Raw genomic sequence first — 22,309 nt, forward strand, 5'->3', positions numbered from 1 at the left:
GCAACAATAATGGTGACAGTAAATGAAGCTAAAATAAGCAAGAAACAAGTAAAATGACACACAAATTAACTAACAAGCTGCTCTGTTAATGCATTGGTCCTATTTGTTTACCGTAGGGGGATGGATTCATTATGGGTTTAGGCTGTACCCAGTGGGTATTGATTCATACCATCTTCCTTTTCTACTAAACGACTTGTAACAGAAGAAAACCTTAGATAATTTAAATTTTGTGCCTCTGGCCATAGTGCGGTTGCTGGGGAGAAATCATTGTGTAACGAATTGCTGAGAAAACCAAAAAGTGATTAAGCGTAATCACTTTTCATGCTTGGGTTAACAATTCTTAACCACCGATGCATCCTCTTGAAAACATTCTGTTTATTGTTTTTACCACATTTTAAGTGAGCCAACCAAACGTAAATCCATCCCCGATTGAGCCTACGAAAGCTAGAATTTGTCTGTGAATCTTGCAGTCGTACAGTTGAGCAGTGTAATTATCTATTTTACTCATTAAAATAGGGTAAATGCTTGCAATGTTAAAGGCAGTAATGGGCAAGCGCCTGCCCCATGTGGCTTCCTGCATTGGTGTTCCGCTCTGTTTTAAATATGGTGCAATATTGGGGGCGCTGTTGCGCTGGACTAAGATGGCCACCTGAGCGCGACGCTCCGACGAGATGGGGAGAATCCTTTTTGTTACACCTGCCTCGCTACTGCTGAGTTGTATGCAGTAGACTGAAGGATCGCTCTCTTAGGATCTACTGATCCTCCTGCTCGCTCGGCATCTTCCCGAGAAGAACAGATGCAGAGATCCCCGCGGTGCAGTGGGACCCGGCCTGGACGCGCATCATCACCCTGCCACACGCATCCACAAGGTGCGGACTCATAGCCACGCAAGCACTGAGGATCCTGAGGCCTGCGGGGGGGAGGGGAGACAGCCACTTGGCGTGGCGCGTACTTTGCGAACTACTCTCCATGGTCGCGGCTGTGGCCCAGGCCCCCTCCGCCCCCCCACCAACAGAGTCGCCACTGCGGACCCGCCGAAACCTTTTTCCTCTTTCCCTCGGATCCCGCTGAGCTCCCGCCCTGGTCCGCCATTCGAGTGCTACAGCCTCGGAGGCACCGCCCGAGCCCTGACGTCTCCTGGGCGCATCGCGGACCGGGCAAGCCCCTGGCTGTCGGCTCCTCTGAGGTGCTGGGGCCCGGAGCTCTGAGGACACTGCCCCGCGCTGCGGCGGCACATAGAGGAAGGCGTGGCCCCCCCTTCGTCAAGACTTAAGGTATGGGGCCCCTACATGTAAAGTCAATTCTCAAGCTGCCACTCTGGGGGGGGGGGAATGGTACCTACCTTAAACTTGTCAACACTTCTTAGTGTACTAAAGGCTACATAAAAAAGCATACATACCGGTGCAGTACTGGACTGGCCCGTGCTGCACTGTGCTTCACCCAGCAGCTTGAACATTCACACTGTCCTGTTCCCGGCTCCTTGTGACCTTGTGAGCCCACTGCCGGCGGTTCACCCTGCACCTAATGAACGCTTGATCCCTTATACGCCACTGGCCTGCTGAACTGGGCACCCTGCACGCCATACTGCCCGGAAATGCACCCCCCCACTGGGCAGGGCCCCCCTCTTAGCTGGCCCACTGCTACCCTGTGGCCCATAACGCCGATCCCGCCAATTAAACGCGGTAAAAGTGGTACTACGCTGTCCGGGTGCTGGGACACTGTGCGGAGTCCGCACTACCTACGATACTGAGAGCTGTATAGGTGCATCTACCACGCTGACCCCACTGCTGCGCTCCCGGAATAACTAGAAAGCAGTAGTTGGGATAAGACTCCAGCCCCATAGAGCTGCTCGAGGGTGAGCCAACTGCACTATACATTGCCCAGGGACTCGCACTTGGAGAGGTGATGCCGCGCCCGATGGTCTGGTGACCAGTGGGCTGAACTCCTGACTGAAGGGCCCCTGCCCTCAGAGAGGGACACTGGTGCTTGGACGTAGACAACTACTTACACCAGCCCACACCCCCAGGGCCCATCCTTTCCCAACACTATGACTAAAGGAGCGGGTGCAAGCAAGAAACAGAGCTCTCTAAATATGTTCGCTAAGACGGCTGCCAAACCGTCGGCAGAATCACCGGAGGAGACCCCCGCTATGTCAGCCCCACTAGCCCCTGATGACTCGCAAAAAATGTTAGAATATATTTGCGAGGGGTTCACCACTCTTCACACCAAGCTCGATGACATGAATGGTACCATCTCATCCATAAAGGCGCATATTGAGAAAACAGATGGCCGGGTGTCGGAAATTGAAACAAGGATGGGGGCCGCTGAAGACAATCTTGGCTCCCTGCGGGCCACGGTCTCCTCGCTCTCTACTCGAATGCTGGTGGTGGAAAAAAAGAATGGCGACTTAAGAGTCCCGCTCACGGCGCAACAACCTGCGCATAGTTGGAGTGCCCGAAGACAATATTAACAAGCCCATGGAAGACTTTGTGGAGCACATGTTGCTGTTGATTCTTGATTCTCCGACTATCCCTGCAGTTCGCGGTGGAAAGAGCCCAATGCTCCTTCACTGCGAAACTTAAACCTGGTGCACCTCCACGCCCCATCATCGCCAGGATCTTAAATTACTGGGACCATGATCCTCTTCTGAGAGCGGCAAGACTCAAGAGGGAGTTGCGGATGGGGGCAGCGAGGATCCATCTCTCCCCTGATTTTTCTATGACGGTGCAGCAGGAACGTAAAACCTTCATGGCAGAAGAGATCACGGGGTGAAATACTCCATGCTATTCCCTGCCAAATTGAGAATAGAACACTCGAATCAAACGTACTTCTTCACGATCCCGGAAGAGGCCTCGAAGTTTATAGATGAACATTTCCAAGGCTGATCCTTAACCACTGTCATGGCACCCAAGTAACTCGACCACCTTGTGCCGAGTCCCTGCCGGGAAACGTGCCCACAGAGGCACTTGCACACAGCTGAAGCCATATTGCAGGGAATACATCGGCAACTCAATCTTGTTCATTCATCGAACTGTTGATCCTCCGTTTACGCAGAAAATACTAACATCATTCAATCAAGACTGCGGTATTGAAAATCTCCTTATAGGCCCCTTGTCTGATGCGTCACCGCCAGGCCAGCCAACAGGCCCCCCAGGCGCTGATGCCGACGAGTTTGTTGTCACTATGGTTCTATTGGGTTGTCCTTCCTCTAGTTGGGGGAGGAATGTGGGTGGGGGGAGCGGGGACTGGGAGTTATGTTAAAAAGGACTTGACGACCACAGAAGATGCCGCACACACCACAGTAATATGTTGCGGGCTTGCGGATTGCACACTGTGCCTGCCCCCGTTGGGCTGGCTATGGTTACTGCCACTCCGCATCCCAGAAATCAATCGACACCTCCATACTAATGGCTGATAGTAACTTGGCATTCATGAGCTGGAACATAAGAGGCCTGGGTAACTACAAAAAATTAGGCAGATATGATTGTACGCGGATCGGCATGACGTTAAAGTCTTATGCTTACAAGAGACCCATGCCCGCTCGGAACAATGCGAAAAGTTCGCTAGGCTATGGGGGCCTCAGAGATACTTCACCAACTATTCCACCCAAAGTCGAGGTGTCCTAACTTTGATACACGAGCTTAAAGTTCTCATGCAGTCACTCATTAATAGACCCACAAGGGAGGTATGTGCTGATCCATGATAAACTACAAAATCAAGAGGTAATCATCTTAAATATTTACGGTCCGAACATCGATGACCCCGATTTCCAATTAGACCTAGCTTTCGTGTTGGAGAGCTACCCCCTGGTCCTGATCATATGGGGCGGCTATTTTAACACTATTCTTGACGTCAACACCTTGCACATACAGTAGAAAGAGACCATTCCCACACACTAAAACATGAGGATAAAAACAATTCCCATACAATAAAACGATAAAAAGATCTTAAGTTGAAACAGTACAAAATGGCAACAATTCATAAATACAAAATCGAAGTTGTACTAATCTTAACACTTAAAATATCATAACTGAAATATTTGACAATTTATAATGCTATATGTTACAACTAAATTCGATTGCAGTAAAACAAATATAATGCTTTACTTAACATCAAAGGGGTTGAAGCCTACAAATGGAATCATATATACTGTTCCATGAGGACATATCTAGTTCAGTAATGTCTTTCGAAACACTCCTTACATTAAGCAGTGTAACCTGGACACCGAAAAATAATGTTTTGGTCTTTCTTCTTTCTCCTGGCAAAAACGACACTTCACGTCTTCACAATTTTCCCTTTTCCATAGAACACAATGTTCTTCGTGGGTAACCGATTTAGTCTAAACATCAGTATTGCTTGACCAAACCTTCTAGAGGGGAACCTCACCAAATAAGGGGCACACGCATCCCTTAATTTATTGTAGTTACTATGCACAAAGAAAGTAGTGATTAAACACATTTGAATGTTGTTTAGCCATTGTATTTTTACTTGGCAAAAAATATGTGGCAAAGAGAACTACTTTTTTACTCCTCAAATTATTTTACTCCCACCTCAAAATCTGATGTGGTATGGGACACAGCTTGACAATACAGGCATACTTGTTCGGCTGCTCCTACGGTGGGTGGGTTCGGGGCTGATTTGTTGAAAAATGAATACTTGTTATTCCCAGTGTTTAGGAAGTGTTGGTTGACACATTTCCACCCACCAAATTGTTTGTTTTCTAGGAGTTAAGAACATTTGGGAAGAAACAGTGCGATTAGCTGTGTGGAATGGGGATCCGGGGCCCGCTGGGGCAATGGCTACAAATGGCAATTTGTATCTGGGCAAGCTGTGTACTGTGAGCGAAGTTATTTGAGGGTCGAGCTTGATTGTCAGGGAGAAGGACCTCGTTGAAGTGAGGGGGCAGTGATTGAGAACTTTATAATTGAGACACATGTCCTGCTGATAATGCTAATTCTCAATTTTTTATATCTTGTGTTTTTTTAGGATAAACCCATTGTTTTGAGCCGGAGGAAACAGAAACAGCGTACTGCCGACTTCAACGAAGACTTTTTCTTTGCAGAGAAAGATGGTTTGCATGATGATAATTGGGCAATGGCGGATGTAATGCGCCAGCTCAAGAAGGTGAGAAGCTGTTTTGGTGTTTTGTTTTGGTTTATATTATAGTACCTTTGCCAAAGCGTTTCACAAAAGGATACGAATGGTGCAATATATGGTAATGGTAGTGAATACACAATTTAAAGTAACATTACTGAAGAACGAGACATAAGAATAAAAAACTTCAGACAAGAGAAGAACATAGCTTGAGAGGGAGAAGCACAAACGTCAAGCAGAACATTCCAGGACAAAAATATGTGCAGCATAGAAGTGATGCGAGAGGTTAAAGGAGGAGATGGTGAAGGAGGAGGAATAGTGTAGAGCGAAAAGAAAAGGCTGAAAGACCCTGAGGAACACTTAATAGTGGAGGAAACGAGGAAGAGGACTTTCTGGCCCAGCACACACAGTATTTCAGATGAAATGGGTAGGCGCAGAACCACTGATCTACAGACCTGGAGAAACGCAAAGAGCAAAGTGTAGCCAGAAGAATCGGGTGAAAGACTTTGTCAAAAGTTAGAGAGATCAAGAAGAAAACGAATAGAAGAAAGCTTGGCATGACTGTCAGAAAGAAGAGAATTGGAGACCTAGAGTACTGCATTTTTGGTGGAGTCAAGTGGTCGAGAGACTGATTGGCGAGGAGGAAATAGTGTTGATTCAGGTCAAAAGAGACTCGGGCATATACCACCCATTCAGCAGTTCTGATAGAAACCTAAAATAAATGGACATGAATTAGCAGCAAAAGAGGGGTCAAGGGATTTCTTATATATTCTTTTTTTTTTTAGCATGGGGAGAAAAGTAGCTTATTTTAACTCTAAAAGAAAGACAGTGTAAAGCAATGTATTTCAAGGAAGCAAACGAGGATATCATTTCGGCATCTGTAGAGATGGAAGAGGACCACAGGAATAGGCTGTGGGGTGGCCGCAAGCAAAAAGAGGCAACGTCCATATCTGAGAGGAGAAGAACCCAAAGAGGCATGGAGTTGTACAGAGCAGATTGGGAGAAGGAAGAGTGAAAATGAGTTTAAGATATGAGACCGTTAATTTAAACTCTGTACCTCTGGCGAAAGGCCTCTAATTTATTTTTGGTACATTTTTGTTGGTACATTTTCCCTGTTGAGGGCTTTCTCAAGCATGCAACTCTTGTGTCCCCAAGAAAGGTCTGAATCCTCTCTGGGTGAGGTTGCTCTAAAGGCACCCTTTTCTCAGTGTGGCCTTGCATGGTTAGCTGTTTTGGCCTTACTAGATGGTAGCAGTATACAGTGTGTGCATATAACTTTAAAGGGGCTCAGACAACTGTGTACTCTAGGGATATGCCTGCCGCAACCTCTGTACGAAATATACTGCAGAGTCCAGCTGCTAGCTTTGTACCTGTAAAATTAAGTTGGACACACGTGTCATATATGGCCGTAACTACTTACAGTTTCGGAAGAGCTAAGACTGCAGAGCCAAAACCATATCTGGCTGAATACTGAATGTTGCCGCCAGTGCTCCATATAAGATTTTGGCGGTGGGAGTATTTTGCTCTCTATTTTTGAACTTTGAGAGTAAATGTGATTATTTTTTTTTTTTATAACTTTGGTTTTATTGGTAATTTTTCAGAAAAAGAAACAAAGACAACACCGGGAGCAATATGACTATCACATTTAACATCATCAAACCCCCGTGGTCTCCTCCCCCTACCCCCCTTCCCAAGTATGCCCCTCCCCCCAGATCAGTGTCCCATCGAAAAACCAATCGCAAGAGTCGTCCTCGGTACTCATAGTTTGGTGCCTTGGAGCCATGCTATGCGTTCCCATAAATGCTGGCCTAGACGGATCCGCTGTTTCCCGGGCCGTGAGTTACACCATTGTCCTTGAGTGGTACTCTCTGGGCTCAATCGCCCTCACGCCCCATGTTGTCCGCATAATGTCAGTGAGCATCCCACCCCCATGCCTGGTAAACCCCATACCAATTTGCCTGGAAGGTGCTCGATTCATTGTTTACCATGGCCGTCAGTTTGTCCATGAGGAACATGTTCTTAAGTTTTGTTAACCAGTCTTCCTTAGAGGGGGTCTCCGGGCTTTTCCACCTTTGCGCTAGGGCCACTCTTCCTGCTCGCAACATGGTCTCCCACGTTCTTGGGTACCTGTATATTTCCGCCTCCTCCGGCGGGAGGCCCAACAACATCGTCAACGGATTGAGTGGGAGTAGTTACTCGGTGACCTCCGCCATCCATCCCCGTACCTTCTCCCAGAACCCCTGTACCTTAGGGCAGAACCACCACATGTGACCCCTCGTCCCCACTTGGCCACATCCTCTTGGGCATCTGGGGGACACCCCTGAGAACATCTTGGATAACTTCAATGGGTCTCTATGCCATGCCTGTAGGATCCTAAAGTTGTGCTCCATGTCCGATGTAAACAGGTTCCCATGGAATGCTATTTTAAATACCCTGGACAATGCGTCCTCCGAGAGAGCTTCTCCTGCCAAGTCATTCCAGAACCCCCGAAACCCTCTCCTCCCTTCCAAGTTAACAGTATTCAGTATCTGGTACATTTTGGATACTACCCCCTTCCTTGTTGTGGCCGTGTCTAGTAATTTTTCAAAGGGGGTCAACTGTCTCCGCAGATTCAGGCCCGAGTCTGGTCACGGAGGATACCCTTCAGGCGCAAGTATTCAAAGACTGAAAGAGACCCCCGCCCAAGCGCATCTCGCAGCTCCTCGTATTCGAGGAACTCGCCCTCCTTGAACAGTTGCCCCGCCCATTCCATCCCCCCATCCGACCAGGACAGGGCATTCCTGAATCCCCTGCTACCCAGTCTGAGCGGGTGGCCCCAGAGCGAAGACATCGGGGAGGGCCATGAAGTGAGGTATGGAGTTGTGGGACCTTCCTTCCAGATCGACCAGAGTATTCCCAGGGTTGGATGGGTCTGCAATTTATTTGGGATGTGTTTACGCGGCAACCACAAAAGGTTGCGTACTTTCAGAGGGTGGGCATCCATGTCCTCCAGAAAAGACCAATAGGTGCCCATCCCCTCCCTCATATGCTCCAACAGGACCCTTAGCTGGGTGGCCCGGTGGTTGAGAAGGAAGTCTGGCAGCCCGAAACCACCCTCCTCCCTAGGTAACGTTAGAATGGCCTTCCCTATCCTCGGGTTCCGCCCTTGCCATACAAACTCTCGGACAGCCCTCTGTAAGTCTCGAAACATCTGGTCAGGGACCCCCGTTGGGAGTGCCGTCAAAAGATACAGCAGTCTTGGGAGGATGTTCATCTTCACCGCTGTCATGCGCCCGTACCAGGACAGGATCATACCTCCCCACCTCCTCAGATCTGATTTAATCTCCGCCATAATGGGCCCATAATTCGCAGAAGCCGATTTTGAGAGATCTCTCGTGAGGAGCACACCCAAATACCTAATGGAGTCCCCCCCCACCACAATCCCCGCACACCTATCCCGGTGGTCCAGCTCCGGGTCCTGAGCCCTCATAGGCAGTAGTACTGATTTTGATCTGTTAATTTTTAGCCCCGAGAATTGCCCAAAGGTCGTCATCAGGGACAGGAGGGGGGGGAGCGAGGAGCTGGGCTCCACCAGGTATGCTAGAATATCATCAGCAAACAGGCAGAGCTTGAACTCCACCTCTCCTCTTTTAATCCCTTTAATGTTGGGGTGGGCTTGGACTGCTATGGCCAGGGGCTCCATCGTCAGGACATATATTAGAGGGGAGAGTGGGCATCCTTGTCGCGTCCCCCGCGTGAGAGGGAATGAGTTAGAAAGTTCTCCATTCACCTGCACTCTCGCCGTTGGGGCCCCTTATAGGGCGGAAACCCAGTTCCTGATGTGGGCCCCAAAGCCCATTCGACGGAGGAGGAGGAGGAGGAGTTGCATGTACCTCCACTCTACCCTGTCAAAACCTTTCTCGGAGTCCAGGGAAAGCAGACTTGCATCTAGGTCTGATTCTTGGGCATGGTGGATTAAGTCTATCGTCTTCCTGATGTTATCAGAGCCTTGCCTGCCCCCTATGAACCCCACTTGATCCTGTGAACCAGCTTGGGCATTATCCCCTCCATCCGTTTGCCTATCACCTTGGCCAGGATCTTAACATCTATATTGAGGAGGGAAATCTGGGGATATGAGGAGCATTCAGTGGGGTCTTTGCCCTCTTTGGGCAGAACCACGATTATGGCCCTCATCATGGTATCCGGCAGAGAGCCCCCCTCTAACACCCCGTTAAACACCCTAGGCTAGCCCGAAACCTCTTGTAGAAGTACACAGAGAAGCCGTCTTCCCCCGGGGACGTTACCACCTTCATCCCACTGATCGCGTGCTCCACCTCCTCTTCCGTCACCCGGCCCTCTAGACCCTCTGCCATTTCACCTGTCAAGGACGGGATCTGGATGGAGTCCAAGAAACCCTCAATCTGGGTGTCATCCCTGTCATACTCTGACAAGTATAACTTTTCATAATAACGGCGAAAGTCTGCTCCAATGCTCGGGGTGTCGTGATCCAGTGATCCCCGATTCTTCACCGCCCTCACCGTTCTGTTCCTCTGAAGCTCTCTGAGTTTCCAGGCCAGGATTTTGTCAGCTCTGTCCCCCTTCTCATAGTATTTCTGTTTCACTAGTTGGAGGCTCCGCTCGGTCTTATGTAGCAGGAGGTCTTTCAACTGGAGTTTGTAGTTTTCTAGGGAGGCAATCTGATCCCTTTCCAGGGGTGTCTCCGGGAGGTCGCCCGGCTGAGGTTGGGCTATCTTTTCCCTCAGGGACTTTTCCTGGGCCTCCCTCTCCCTCTTTTTCTGGGCTCCCATTCTAATGAGGACACCACTTAAGGTCGTTTTTAGGGCGTCCCACAGCACGTGCGTGCCCACCTCTCCATTGTCGTTCAACTCGAAGTACTCTGAGATGGCGTCCTGCACTTCTTGTGCCAGGACTTCGTCCTTCAACAGGGAGTCGTTACATTTTCATCGCCCTCTGCTACCACTCCGCCATCCCCCTATTATGGTGGTACAGACCAAGTCGTGGTCGGACCAAGGGACCGGGTCAACCCTGTGGCCAGAGACATGCGGAAGAAGGGGTTCGTCTACCAGGATGTAGTCTATACGGGAGTATGATGTGTGGATTGCTGAGTAGTATGTAAAGGAGGGGAGCCCTGTCCTGGGAGTCGGAATGGTGTCCACCAGGCCCAGCTCCACGTTGACCCTCTGGAAGGTACGGGCCATGGTTTCATCTGCAGCCCTAGTGGATTGGGGCCCCAAGCGTTTTCTATCCGCGGTTGGGTCTAGGACCATATTGAAACCGCCAGAGTCAGAGGGGAGCCCCGCAAAGAGCCCCTTGCCAGCAGATATCGGCCCTCTGGGTCCTTCACCGTGGCTTCCACTTCAAAGCCAACATCCCTTGCTAGCAGTATGGCTACCCCCCTTTTCTTGGTTCTGTGGGATGCGCTGAGGACCCCCCCGATCCTGCCTCCTCGCAATTTTGGTTCCTTCCCCCGAGCCCAGTGTGTTTCCTGAAGGAAGAGCAGGTCAAGCTTTGCCCTCCTGAATTCCCTGCAGACTAAGGATCTCTTGGTTGGGGTGTTCAACCCCCGCACATTAAGGCAACCCACGCCCAGGGCAGGCAGATCCTCAGCCATTGTCTAGGATCAACATCTTACTGGATAGATGACTCATGGCACTTTTCCTTTCCTGCTCCTTTTGTGTTATAACCTGATCTCCTTTGCCCCCTCCCCCGCCCCCCAGGTGGGCCTTAAACCTGTCCCCAACTGCCCCCTGGTCCCCCCTCCAAACTGAACGACCCCAACTATTCCCTCAAACCCCACCCCCCACCCCGGCGTCCAGCCAAATAGTTCCACCATTGCTGGTAATTGGCCGGACCAGCAGCCTACCGCCTCCGGCTGGGCTAATGTCATAAATCACTTCTCCTTGAGCCCCCCCTTTAACTCCCACCCCCCCCCCACCCCCCAGGTAGCCGCCATACTTGCTGTTTTGGGAGGCCCCTTACGTCCTTGGACCCCATGGTCCTGGAAGTCAACTCCTCTTTGAGCCAGGCCGGACGTTGTGATCGTGAACCAAGTCCTTTGCCCGGTTTCCCGGTACCTCTTTTGCACTTCCAGATTGGTGTTTAAGCTACCAGACTATCCCAGGCCCGACCGGCCCGCTCCTCTGTGTCCGGGGTCGGCGTCCTCCCTGTCCGTCATCGGGGACGGCGGGTTCAGTTTCTACAATTTCCGTGGACCCGTCTTTCTCCTCTCTCCTTGTGACCTGCGTTCTCTGGCTCCTTCTGCTGCGAATCCTGTGGGTTCTCTACGCGGGGACGGGTCCGACACGTACTCTTGAATGGCTCCCCTTATGTCGTCCTCTGTAATCCGGGTCGACCGTTGACCCTCTTACTCGAACGAGAGGGAGAAGGGGTACCCCCATCTATAGCGCACCCCCTTCCCTTTTAGCATTTGTGTCAGAGGGCGACACATCCTGCGTTTGGCCAGCATGTATGAAGAGAGGTCCTGGAAAATAGACCCTTGTGCATTGTTATAGGTAATCTCCTGTGTCTTTCTGGCCTCCTACAGAACCTTCGCTTTCTCAGTGTAGTAATGAAAGCGGACTAGAATTGACCGGGGGCCCCCAGCTCTGCCCCCCGCTCTGTGGACCCGATCAAACGTTGGTTCGGTCGTCATCTCGTCCGAGAAAAGGATGGTGATAATGTCCCTCACCACCCCGTTTAATTCTCTTTCCGTTTCTCCCTCCGACTCTGGCCCCCCAAAGATTCTGAGGTTGTTCCTCCGTTCTCTATTTTCGAAATTGTCCATTTGCCTGGCCCTCTCCTCATCTCTTTTTTCAAGAGCGGCTATTCTCAGGGACATGTCCATCTCTTGTGTCGCTGCTGAGGACTGGTTGGCCTCCAGCTGCAACATTCTGTCCTCGACCTTGTCCACCCTACGGTCCATGTTCTCCATTTTCTGGGCAATGTCCGCCCGCATGTCTCTGATCTCCTGCAGGACCGAGGCAAAGCCCTTTTCCATTGTAAGGGTGGGCGGGGGCGAGGTCTCGGGCTGGGAGATTCTGGTCGACCGTTCCGGGTCGCTAATCTCCCTTCTGGTGTCCTGGTAGCGGTACTCCTGGAGTGCGTGGCGCCAGCTCATCTGATCTCCCTTTCTCTCCCTTCGGCCGGTGGTCCTCGGGGGGGGGGGGGGGGGGGGGGCGATGATCCCGCTGGGAGACTACCCTCTCTCCTTTGGGCAAAACCGCTCCGTGGGGAGCTAACTTTGAGCGGGCACACGCCCCACCGGCCTCCGGCGGGGGCCCTCACACTCTTTACACTCCCTTTTCCGGCTGCTTGTGGTCGTCTGTCCCTGTGGCGACGATGTGTGTCGAAATTGTGATCGGATGAGGGTCCAGGCTAGGCCCCCGGCGTACTGGTTAAATACTATCGGCCATGTTTACTTCAGAGTTCGTCTCCAGGCGGGCACTCGCCCTGGGAAGGGGCCCAGGGGCCACCACCTGCGTAAGTCTCCTCCCGCCTGGGCCTCTTGCCAGCCGTGTCCCGCTGCTGTCCGCTGTCCACCGCTCTGATGGCCCTCGCCAGGGTCTGCTGGACGGGGCCTCGGCACCCCTGTTGCTCAACTCTGTGTCCGGGAGCTCGGGTCAAGCGGGCTGCCTCTCCTTTGGCGGGTCCACGGCTCGAGTCGCCGCCGCCTGGGGCTTCCGCTCCGCGCTGGTACCGTTCCCCTGTGCCGCGGGGCCCCCGCTGGAGCGCCGGCGTGCTCTGTGACCAGGGTAGGGGGGAGAGGTCAGGCGCGCTTGTAGGCCTCAACGGCTACCGCGCACCACGACTCCCCGCGCAGCTCCGGAGGCGGGCGGGGCCTCTTGTGGATTCTCTCGTTGGGCTGCGAGGCCTCGTTCTCGGGCACCCGAGGGTCTTTCGGCGTCGCTCTTTCGCCCGGGGGGGGTCCCCCGGGGTTCACTGCCACCGAGGGCTACAGATATTTCGTGGGGCGGTTACTTTTCTCCTTTGCAAGAGAGTAAAATGTATGAGACATCCAGCCGACGTGTGCAAAAACTGTATGGGAATCATTACTATGTGGCAGCTTTCAGCATTGTGACAGAATACACCTTTCATTATTTCTGGCCATTTGATTTCTCCTGTATATATTTAAATGTTGACGTCACAAAAACCTAGCCAATTATATAGTAAAGCAAGCATGGATTGTATTGTGTGTTTTGAGATTCGATAGCAGAATTGTCTTTTGATGTTTAATTAGTCTTAATTTCCTGGAGCTATTACTCCCTAATGGTATGCCAGTGTTATGATCCAACAGTGCAGCGAGGCAAGAACTCCATGCTAAATTCTATATCTAATCTAGTGGTCAAATGGTTTTGCATAGAACATATTTATCACAATTACCACCAAACCAAAGTCGGTACTCCTTTATCGACCTCGAAAGGATGAAAGGCTGAGTTGGATTTGCCGGGATTCGAACCCGCAACCTACAGATCATGCACAGATTGCAGCAACGAGTGCTCAACCAGCTGAGTTATCTTATTGGCTAACATCCTTCAGAGGTTGGTTAACTGAATATCGACTGAGGTATAATAATCACAGTACCTAGATGTATGACAAGCCATTCATGAAGCGCTACATAAAGTTAAATACCTATCACAGAGACAGGTTTTGCTGAGTTTCTATTTCAATTACCAATGTAACTTTCATTTGTTTGTTTTTGAACAGCGCTTGCACTTCCTTGAGAGTAAGGTTTTGGATGTTTTAATTGTAGTCCTGAGGATTTTAGGCCAGAACACCTGTGATCAGTGTAATGGCAATCATTGACTCACACTTGAGCAAAGACTGTGTACCCCATTGACTGCATAGTTGATTGGATGTAAACTAGACTGTGCCTAGTCATCATTTTACACACTGTTTTTATAATTAGAGTGTAAATTAAATTATAAGTGTAAAAATGATCTGCCTCCGCATGATTATGCACACATCACCGGAACTTTGAAAATACAATTGTGCAATACTGGTTTGCTTTCACTGGGGAAAAAAAGCATAAAAATATGAATTCTCAATTGCAACTTAGTTTTCCATCTTATTAGTTGTACAATCCTAAAATTCTAGGAAAACGTGCACAGTACTTCTGAAGCTGAATGGGAAGAAACTATTCCTTTTATCAGTGTGTAGTTTATTTTTTTGAAAGGTTTCAGAGCAATGCATTCTGTTTCAGAGGTGGCTTGCAATTACATCCATGTAGATAAACATCAAAAGAAGCCTTCTGGTTTTTGCCAGGTAACCTGACCTTTGCACTGCCCTCTGCTCTAAACCTGTGTGTAAATGTACCCAGGAAAATAATAAAGCTGTCGTATTTGCACAATTTTCATGCGTAAAAAGACCTGGTACCCACCTTACCTGGAGGCCCTTTTTCCGGAATGCGCATCGCAAGATGCCTCTGAAGGTTTGAATATAACAAGCGAATGTTATTTTGGTGACTGCCTAGTGTGAAAAGATGCACCCTTCTGATATGTAGCAGAGTATTCATGCAGCTCTCAATTGCTCTGTTTAATCGCAGAGTTTAGAGTCTTATTTTCATTTGTTCAGCAAAGGGGACTCTGCCTGACTACATTCTGCAAAGACTGATCTGGTGGATAAGCCTTGTGGACACCATATTTCCCACCTCTTCAGGGGGAGCCAAGGAGCAGCATTCCCTCCGCTTGATGCAACCCAAATATGCCAGTTAGGTCACAATCATCCAGGACCCTGTGCTACCAGCTAAAGCCTTGTTGCTAGATCTGTCTTGAGTCATAAAGTGGCAAGAACACGAGTACTGGACAAAGCCTGTGGTACGAAGGTGACAAAAAATTGAGAGCAAATGGTTGGGGCTCCACAGACGCCCAGATCCTTCCCAAACTGAAATCTAACTGGAACTGCACTTTCTACTTCCCAACAAACTTCATCTCTCTGCATCATCAGTTGACTGTTGCTCAGACCCAGTGTCTTTACTAGCGGTTCTTCAACTGAGCAGCTGCCCTCTAGATCTTGTTTGAAACCTGAACCTTCGCTGCACCACCGGAGATTGGGAATCGACAGCCCTGCCTTACAAGAAACCAAAATGGTTGGCTGTGAGAGGGCGGAAACCTCAGAGGATTTGTCAATGTTTTGCATCAGGATATTCTAGAGAGGTGCCCGGATATCGCAGAGCTGGGTTGCATCCCTGTTTTTATCCTCAGCTCTATATTTAGTTTTGTGGGCACCACAGTATAAGGACCAATATTCTGCTCAGCCAATCGGAGGACAATTGATCTCTCCCATTGGTTTCTATGGGAGACTAAACGCTGGGTGACTAAACGCTGGGTGAGTGGGTGGATGTCCCAATGTGTGTCTGAAAAAATTGCTATTTAAGGGACCCTTTTAACTTTGGACATTAGCTGTGACCTGAATGGGTATGGTCACGACCATGAACTCTGAAATGACTTTAGAAAACAGTTTACTTATCTGTAAATGCACATAATTGTACTTGCCTCATGTGGCAATTTCTCAAAACGACCTGCTACAGTAGAATACTTCAATACTTTAATTTTCTTGAAAGACTGGTCAGGTGGTAAAGCAATTTAATTATTGCCTTTACTTTGCCACATTGCTTTGTTGTATAAATATCTTGTGAACATTGACATCTGGCTCCAACATGAATTTGGCATTCATGTTCCAGGATGCAGTGATTCTCTGAAGAATCAGTTTCCTCCTGTGTTTCTTTCGATCTGTTTCACTGTCTCTGAGACCATTGCCTTCGATGCAGTGGTTCTCAATTCCTTAGGAAACTGTGGAAATGGCATTTCCCTCGTAAACCAGCTCAAATGTGGAGAGCATGTCTAGTCTTTTTGAAATGGAATGCAGCACCCAGGGTAACGGCACATTCGAATTTCAGCCATCCTTATCTACAAACATTTCCAAGTGACTTTTTAAAGGGTTGTTAAAACCCTCAACGAGATATGTTTGTGGATAGCACCTAGTTTATGGTAAAAAATGGAGTCCCCAGAATTTACTGTTCCTGCATCTGCCAATTCCCAGATTTTGTGACAGGGTAGAATGTATCCATGAGAAAGAGAGACTGATCAACGCAAAGTGAGAATGTGAAATCTGACCTGTCTACAAGAGGCTCGAAGCTAGCATTAGGAGAATGGCGAGGACACCAGGTTGTAAGGTCTTCTGTAGGTAATTTTATGACTTCCAATGCATTGTGATGGCCATTTTTGTTTGCAGGCCTTGCTAAGCCATGTTATCTTTTGTGATTTCAGGTTTCTCTGCCAGCCTCTATACATGGCAATTGAACACCTCTCACAAAAGATAACAAACATCTGAACACTACACCTCCAGTCAACTTACATAGCACACCTCAAGCCAGTGCACCCTAGCTCGAAGGGCACACAACGCTCCTCTTCAGACCCACAGGCATCTATGCTTTTGACAGAGGACACTTACCAATTAAAATAACAAAACATATACAGGTGCTCAACATTGGGATCTAAAAACACATAGAAGGGGCTAGGAGAAACTAATACTAAATATGGACTTCTTAATGAAACCGTGTCATGATGGGGCAAAATAAAGTGAGGCTTACCTCGTATTCAATACCATAGCAAATTCAGGTTTTAAATCTTAAAACCACAAAACCCTTAAACATGAGAGTTTCTACCCTCCTAGGACACCATATTCTACAAATAATGCAGAAAAGGCTGTAGCCAACCGAAATAGTTCGAACACCTCATCTTAATGAGTCTCTTGCCTTTCGGCTTCCTTAGGCTATATACAAATGCCTTAAGATTTGGTCAGTACAAACATATTAACCTTTTCTTCAGAACTCCATTCCTAAGATATTCACTCCCAAAGTCAAAAAGAGTACCTTCTGGAGGTATCGGGTAATAAAATCGCGGCAAAAATGTTGCTGGTATAAAAAAAGTGTCTGTGGTTTGACCCGGTAAAGGTGTACCCCATTATACCATTTAAAGGGTGCAGGGGTATCCCCCGCTCCACTTAAATGGTATAATGGGTCTGGGGCCTTTACATGATTGTGGCGGCAAAACCACAGCATTTTTGCCGCAATATTTTGTATTCACAGCCATTTTTGCTGCGATTTTAAGACATGGAACCTTTCTCGGAGCACATTTGTCAGGTCCCTTCACAGTACAGGCATTCCTCGGTCTTCCAGCTTCCCCCACTTCCAGAACATCTTTCCCAGGTACCAGATTGACTGGTCTTTGTACCAAGTGCCTTCTTAACCATTCTTTCAAGATTCACAACTGGCCTCTAATGGACCTTGGTTTCAGACTTTGCATTAGGTCCCTCTTGCTGCTTGGCTTTAGTGGATATTGCTCCCCTCATTGAGTCCTCTGGCAACTACACTTCTCCAGAGAAGTGCAGCTTTGTGACCCTCCGTCCTTCCCTAGGGGTCACTGATGGAAAAACCTTTAGCTTTCCTATTCTCGCCCAGGGATCTGAGAGGATCTTTTCCCTCTTGGTCATCCTTCTTCCACCAGCGCTCCAAGGGTTTAGTGACTCCAACTCTCCTTTTAGCTTCCTGAGGCTTAAGCTGCCTTCTCCAGACAGCAGTCCTTTAAGTCTTCTCTCCAGCATCATTCTCCTGTATCAAGGGAGCATCAACAGGCACTTCTTCGTCTTCCGGGTCCACAACACTGTATTCACCTTTCCAGACCGAGGGTACACACCATGTCGAATGGGCAGGGCCAAGACTATGGCAAAGCCGAGTGGAGGGAAAGAGGGCTTCCAAATATACCACCAGGAAGTCAATCCAATAGGAGAGGGCCACACACCTAAGCAACCGGATTCAATAAAGAGGGAGGTGAGGGGATTCAAGAAGGAACACACCTGGAATAGGGGCACTTCATTTTTTCTTGCAGACACTGCAGGATGGCCTGAGGAGTATGCCTGGTGTCACAGAAAACAACTCTGAATCTTTGAAATGGGTTTTTATTTGTATTTTTGAGGCCCTAGGCATTTCCCTCCTTAACCCAGGTGTCCATAATACTGGTTAGTGCTATTGGACGGTACCCTTTACTTTAGAGAGTCTGGTCTTATGCGAACAATGTCTCCCTAATATGTCGGCTAGCTCGGCTCATCCATGGACTTACTATGTGTCCCTACTCTATCCAGGTATTAGCATTCTGGGGTTTGAGAAAATGTGCCTTTGTGCTCAGCTGGTTCGATTCGACTACGAAAACCACGTCTACATGGATCCGTCCCTTCTAGTCTGACTGTCTATTCTCCCCCTTGCTCCTGATTCCAGTCTTGCTCTTTAAGCAACTCACTCACTCCTACTGTCAGCCTTTGTTCCTCATTCCTCCACTCTAGTTCTCTCATCCCACTTCAATACTCCTCCTCCCACTAAAATACTCTGCTACTCCACTCCTCCTCTTCTGCTCCCACTACTCATTTACCCTCCTTTTGTGTTACGCTTCATAGTCGTTCTCTAAAAGAACATCTTAGCCACACACTCATGCACACCCACTGCTTTTTCATCCTTCTAGTCTCTTGGTTCACCGCCACTGCTAACCTCTCCCAAATAACCTGCAACTTCCCCTTCCTGTTGCCTGCTTAAATCTCTCTCCCTGGCTGCTGATTTGCCACTGCTTCCTTTCCAATTAGCTGCCTTTTCCTGCCTCCTGGGGCATGCATGTGTGATGGGGAAGTCTTAATAGGGCCTTCAGCCCTGCCCACTTTTCTCGTGGGCTTGCCGCTTTGCGTTCCTGATGGTGCTGCGAGTTGTGTGAAGGTTCATGTCATCCTATGTGAGCCCTGGGATCCATTCCCCAGTAACTGCTGGTGGTCTAAGGTGTGAGCTTGTCTCGACAATTTCTTGGCAGGCTTTGCCAGTCTTTTGTTACCGATGGGCAGCATGGGTGTTCTTGGTGCTGCCAAGACTGTTTGTTGCTGGGTGTCGTCACAGCTTCATTGGTAGCAGTACGTGGTTCAGCTCTTTATGGATTTGGGGCTTCCTGAAAACCGGAAACTGCTGCGGATGCTCTTCGAGCCGCTGGCAGAGGTGGACACACTTCTTACGGATCTACTAACGAAGGTTTCCCCTCTGCAAGCTACGGTCAGGTTGACCAGATTCAAGCAAGCCTTACTATCCTTGAAGGGGGGGGGTTTTGAAGGGACATGTGGTCCTACATTGCACCAATTTCTCTGCATCGTTCTACCTCCACACCAACACCTCTGGTATCGCTTTGGAGGTTGTCCTGTTACTGGGTCTTGCGGTCGGAAGTCCCATTCTGTTAATCAGCCAGACGTTGTTGCCAAATGAAACGCAGTATGCCACCATTGAAAAGGAATGTCTGGCGGTCAAGTGGGCTGTCAGATCACTTATTAGCTGATCACTCAGATCACCAAGCTTGGATGGCCACAAATGGGCTGTGTCTTAACGGTGACAAAACCGAGATCATTATAATAGGCCCCAAAGAGATCTTGGCAAAACTTTACCAACAATATTGCAACTTCACCATAGACAACTCATTCGTTCCTGTCTCTCCATCTGTCAAGACACTAGGTATCTACCTCGACTCTACCCTGTCCATGGCACGTCAGGTCAGCGCCATTGCTTCAGCCTCTGCCCACACTACGAAGCTCATCAACGAGGTTAAACCCTACCTGTCCAAACAAAACTGCCTTGCTATCGCCAGAGCCACCATTGGAGCAAAATCAGACTACTGTAACTTCCTCCTTGCAGGAACCTCCACAAACATTTTTAACCGTCTACAGTTTATCCAGAACAATGGTCTTAGAGCTGCTCTCAACTTACCGAAAAGGGATCATATCACACAAGCAAGGCATGATGCGCACAGGCTCCCTGTGAAAGATTGAATCACGTTCAAGGCGCTCACACACCAGTGTCTCACCCTGAATGCCCCACCCTACCTCTCCAACACTATTGCACGAGATGTATCCACTTTATACACTTGCCCGAAAAGAAGCTGTCATGCCAACAAACTCTGCACCCCGACCATAAAAGGGCCGAAAGCAGGAGTCATTGGCTTCCCCATATTGCACCCAAACTCTGGAATGCACTCCCCAACTCACTTGAAGCATAGCCATCCTTCTCAGTATTCAGGAAAGCGCTAAAAACTGCCTTATTCAACTAACCTCCTTTCCTTTTCACCTTCCTAGTCTGTCTCTCCTTCCTCTTCGTCTCTGCAACTAAGTATGTACTGTATGCATTTCCATTGTCATGTACTATGTAACTAAGTTTGAATCTCCTGTAACAGCGTCACGATGCCTAAGGGCTGTTGAGCGCTCTACAAATGTGAATAAAATTAAATTAAAATAAATGACCTGTTTGGGAAGATGCTTCTTCTTGGTTAAGGATCATGCACCGTTGATTTGGTTGTCTAAACCCATGCATACTGCAGTGGTTCTTGGCCCTGCAACCATGCTCCTTTACCTTGTCCACGTCCAAGGCCAACTGTTGTCTCAGGCTGATGCTATAGCCCTGTCCGTTCCCCTGATGTATCATCAGGGCTCGCCAGGGCCTGGGGTGCATTTGTGGTGTATGTGGTTGTATCTGCAGGGTGAATCGTACCATGCCACAGGCACTGAGCCACCCACAAGGACAGACTGATGCCCCAAGGGCCACAGTGGCAAGAAGGCCAGTGCCAGCCCGCCAACAAGGATGTGGGTGCCAGACGTGGAGAACGAGGCATGGAGATTGGGCTGCCGCACTGTGTGTAGCTATGCCTGGCCTCCTGGGACAGCGCCGGCAACAGAGGTTAGAAGAGCCTCTGCAGTATGGTGAGCCCTTGGAAAACCTACGGTGTGGTGGTAAAGCCAGAGAGACCGCAGAGAAGTAGACCTACCCCATGGCATTAGGAATGGAGAGACGTCCACCGGAGGGGAGCACAGAGGGAAACGCAAAACATCAAATGGGCGGTGCCAGGACTATCATGAACCCAAGACAAGTAGAGTGAAAGAATTGCTTCCAAACACACCCCCACAAGGACAATCCAACAACTGGAGAGGGGCCCACCCCAAAGAAGCTGGGATGAAGGGAATGCTCTATATCCCAGGAAGAAGGGAAGATTGAAGAAGGAAACAAACTGGAAAAGTTAATTTGTCTTTCAGACACCGCTGGAGGTGGATGAGGAGTTATACCTAGGCATATTAAACGAGAAGACTGCAAAACCCCTAAAAGACCAAAGTTAATTGAACATCCTACCTGGTTCATCCTTCGAAAGATGCTTCTCACAGTAGCTTATACCACTTGATCAGCAAATGTGACATAATGGACAAGAGAAATCCTTTATACATCATTGTAAAAATAAAGCACATGGGTTCCCTAGAGGTAATACCGTAAATAACGGGAGAGGGTTCAGGCATCCCTCACCAGAACATATCAAGGAAATGGTAGAGTAAAACTAAGTGGCACTTACTGACGCATAGAAGAGCACGAGGAGGTAAATGCTGTTTGCTGTGAATCAAAGCCATGCTGTGTTGGAGGGTTCCTTTGCGAAACTTAAATTTGTACAGTTACTTAACAGTCAATATTGATACTGAAAGGCTTACATAGTTTAGTGAATTTTAAATGATTTGAACATTTTAAGATTGTTGTACATCTATGAAGTGTATAGTAATAAAACTACTGTTTCATATGTTGCTAATTCATTTGCCCAGTCAATAGGAGCCTATGCTGTTTTAGAAGACTACATGTGATCTATCAATCCCCAATGATTGCCAAGAAGTGATTGATGTATTGCTTGATCCGGAGCAATGGGCTTATCAACCATGCTTTTGTGAGCTCTGCTAGAAGTCACTACTGTTGTAAGACTGTAATGCAGATAGTTATTTGAATGCTAAGTGGTATTGCTGCCGCCTGCACTTGATTTTGTTCATATTCTTGAGTCCTTTGTAAATTCATCATGGAAGCCATTTGTATTTGTAATATGTAATGTAAAACTACGTTTATAAAGGATGGCTGCCCACATGGCCCACATGTTTGCAGTGTTTTTCCACAAAACCTTAATTTTCCATAAGCAAAAGGATTTGCAATTGCAGGTTCTGCTGGAGGCCGTATTTGTGCTTAATAGTACTTGGGATGAGTGCATTAAAATCATAGGTTGGATAGGCAACCCTATACAACAGATTGACCCATTGTATGCAAGCACATCTGATGCCCAACCATTTTTGTTTCACTAAATTAAATGCTTTCTTTAGGGTGCCTTTCATTGCTGATCTTCATTGG

At 48.5% G+C, this 22,309-nt stretch overlaps 1 protein-coding gene across 1 annotated transcript in view; it reads left to right on the plus strand.

The window, feature by feature from the left end:
• DDX27 (DEAD-box helicase 27) overlaps positions 1–22,309 on the plus strand; it is a 1,027,557-nt gene that overhangs the window by 46,107 nt on the left and 959,141 nt on the right. Inside the window, exon 2 of the mRNA XM_069651193.1 lies at positions 4,987–5,124. Coding sequence (XP_069507294.1) covers positions 4,987–5,124 — 138 coding nt within the window. The remainder of the gene's footprint in view (positions 1–4,986; positions 5,125–22,309) is intronic.

Source organism: Ambystoma mexicanum, chromosome 3p (assembly GCF_040938575.1).
Source record: "Ambystoma mexicanum isolate Mex_15411 chromosome 3p, UKY_AmexF1_1, whole genome shotgun sequence".
NCBI lineage: Eukaryota > Metazoa > Chordata > Amphibia > Caudata > Ambystomatidae > Ambystoma > Ambystoma mexicanum.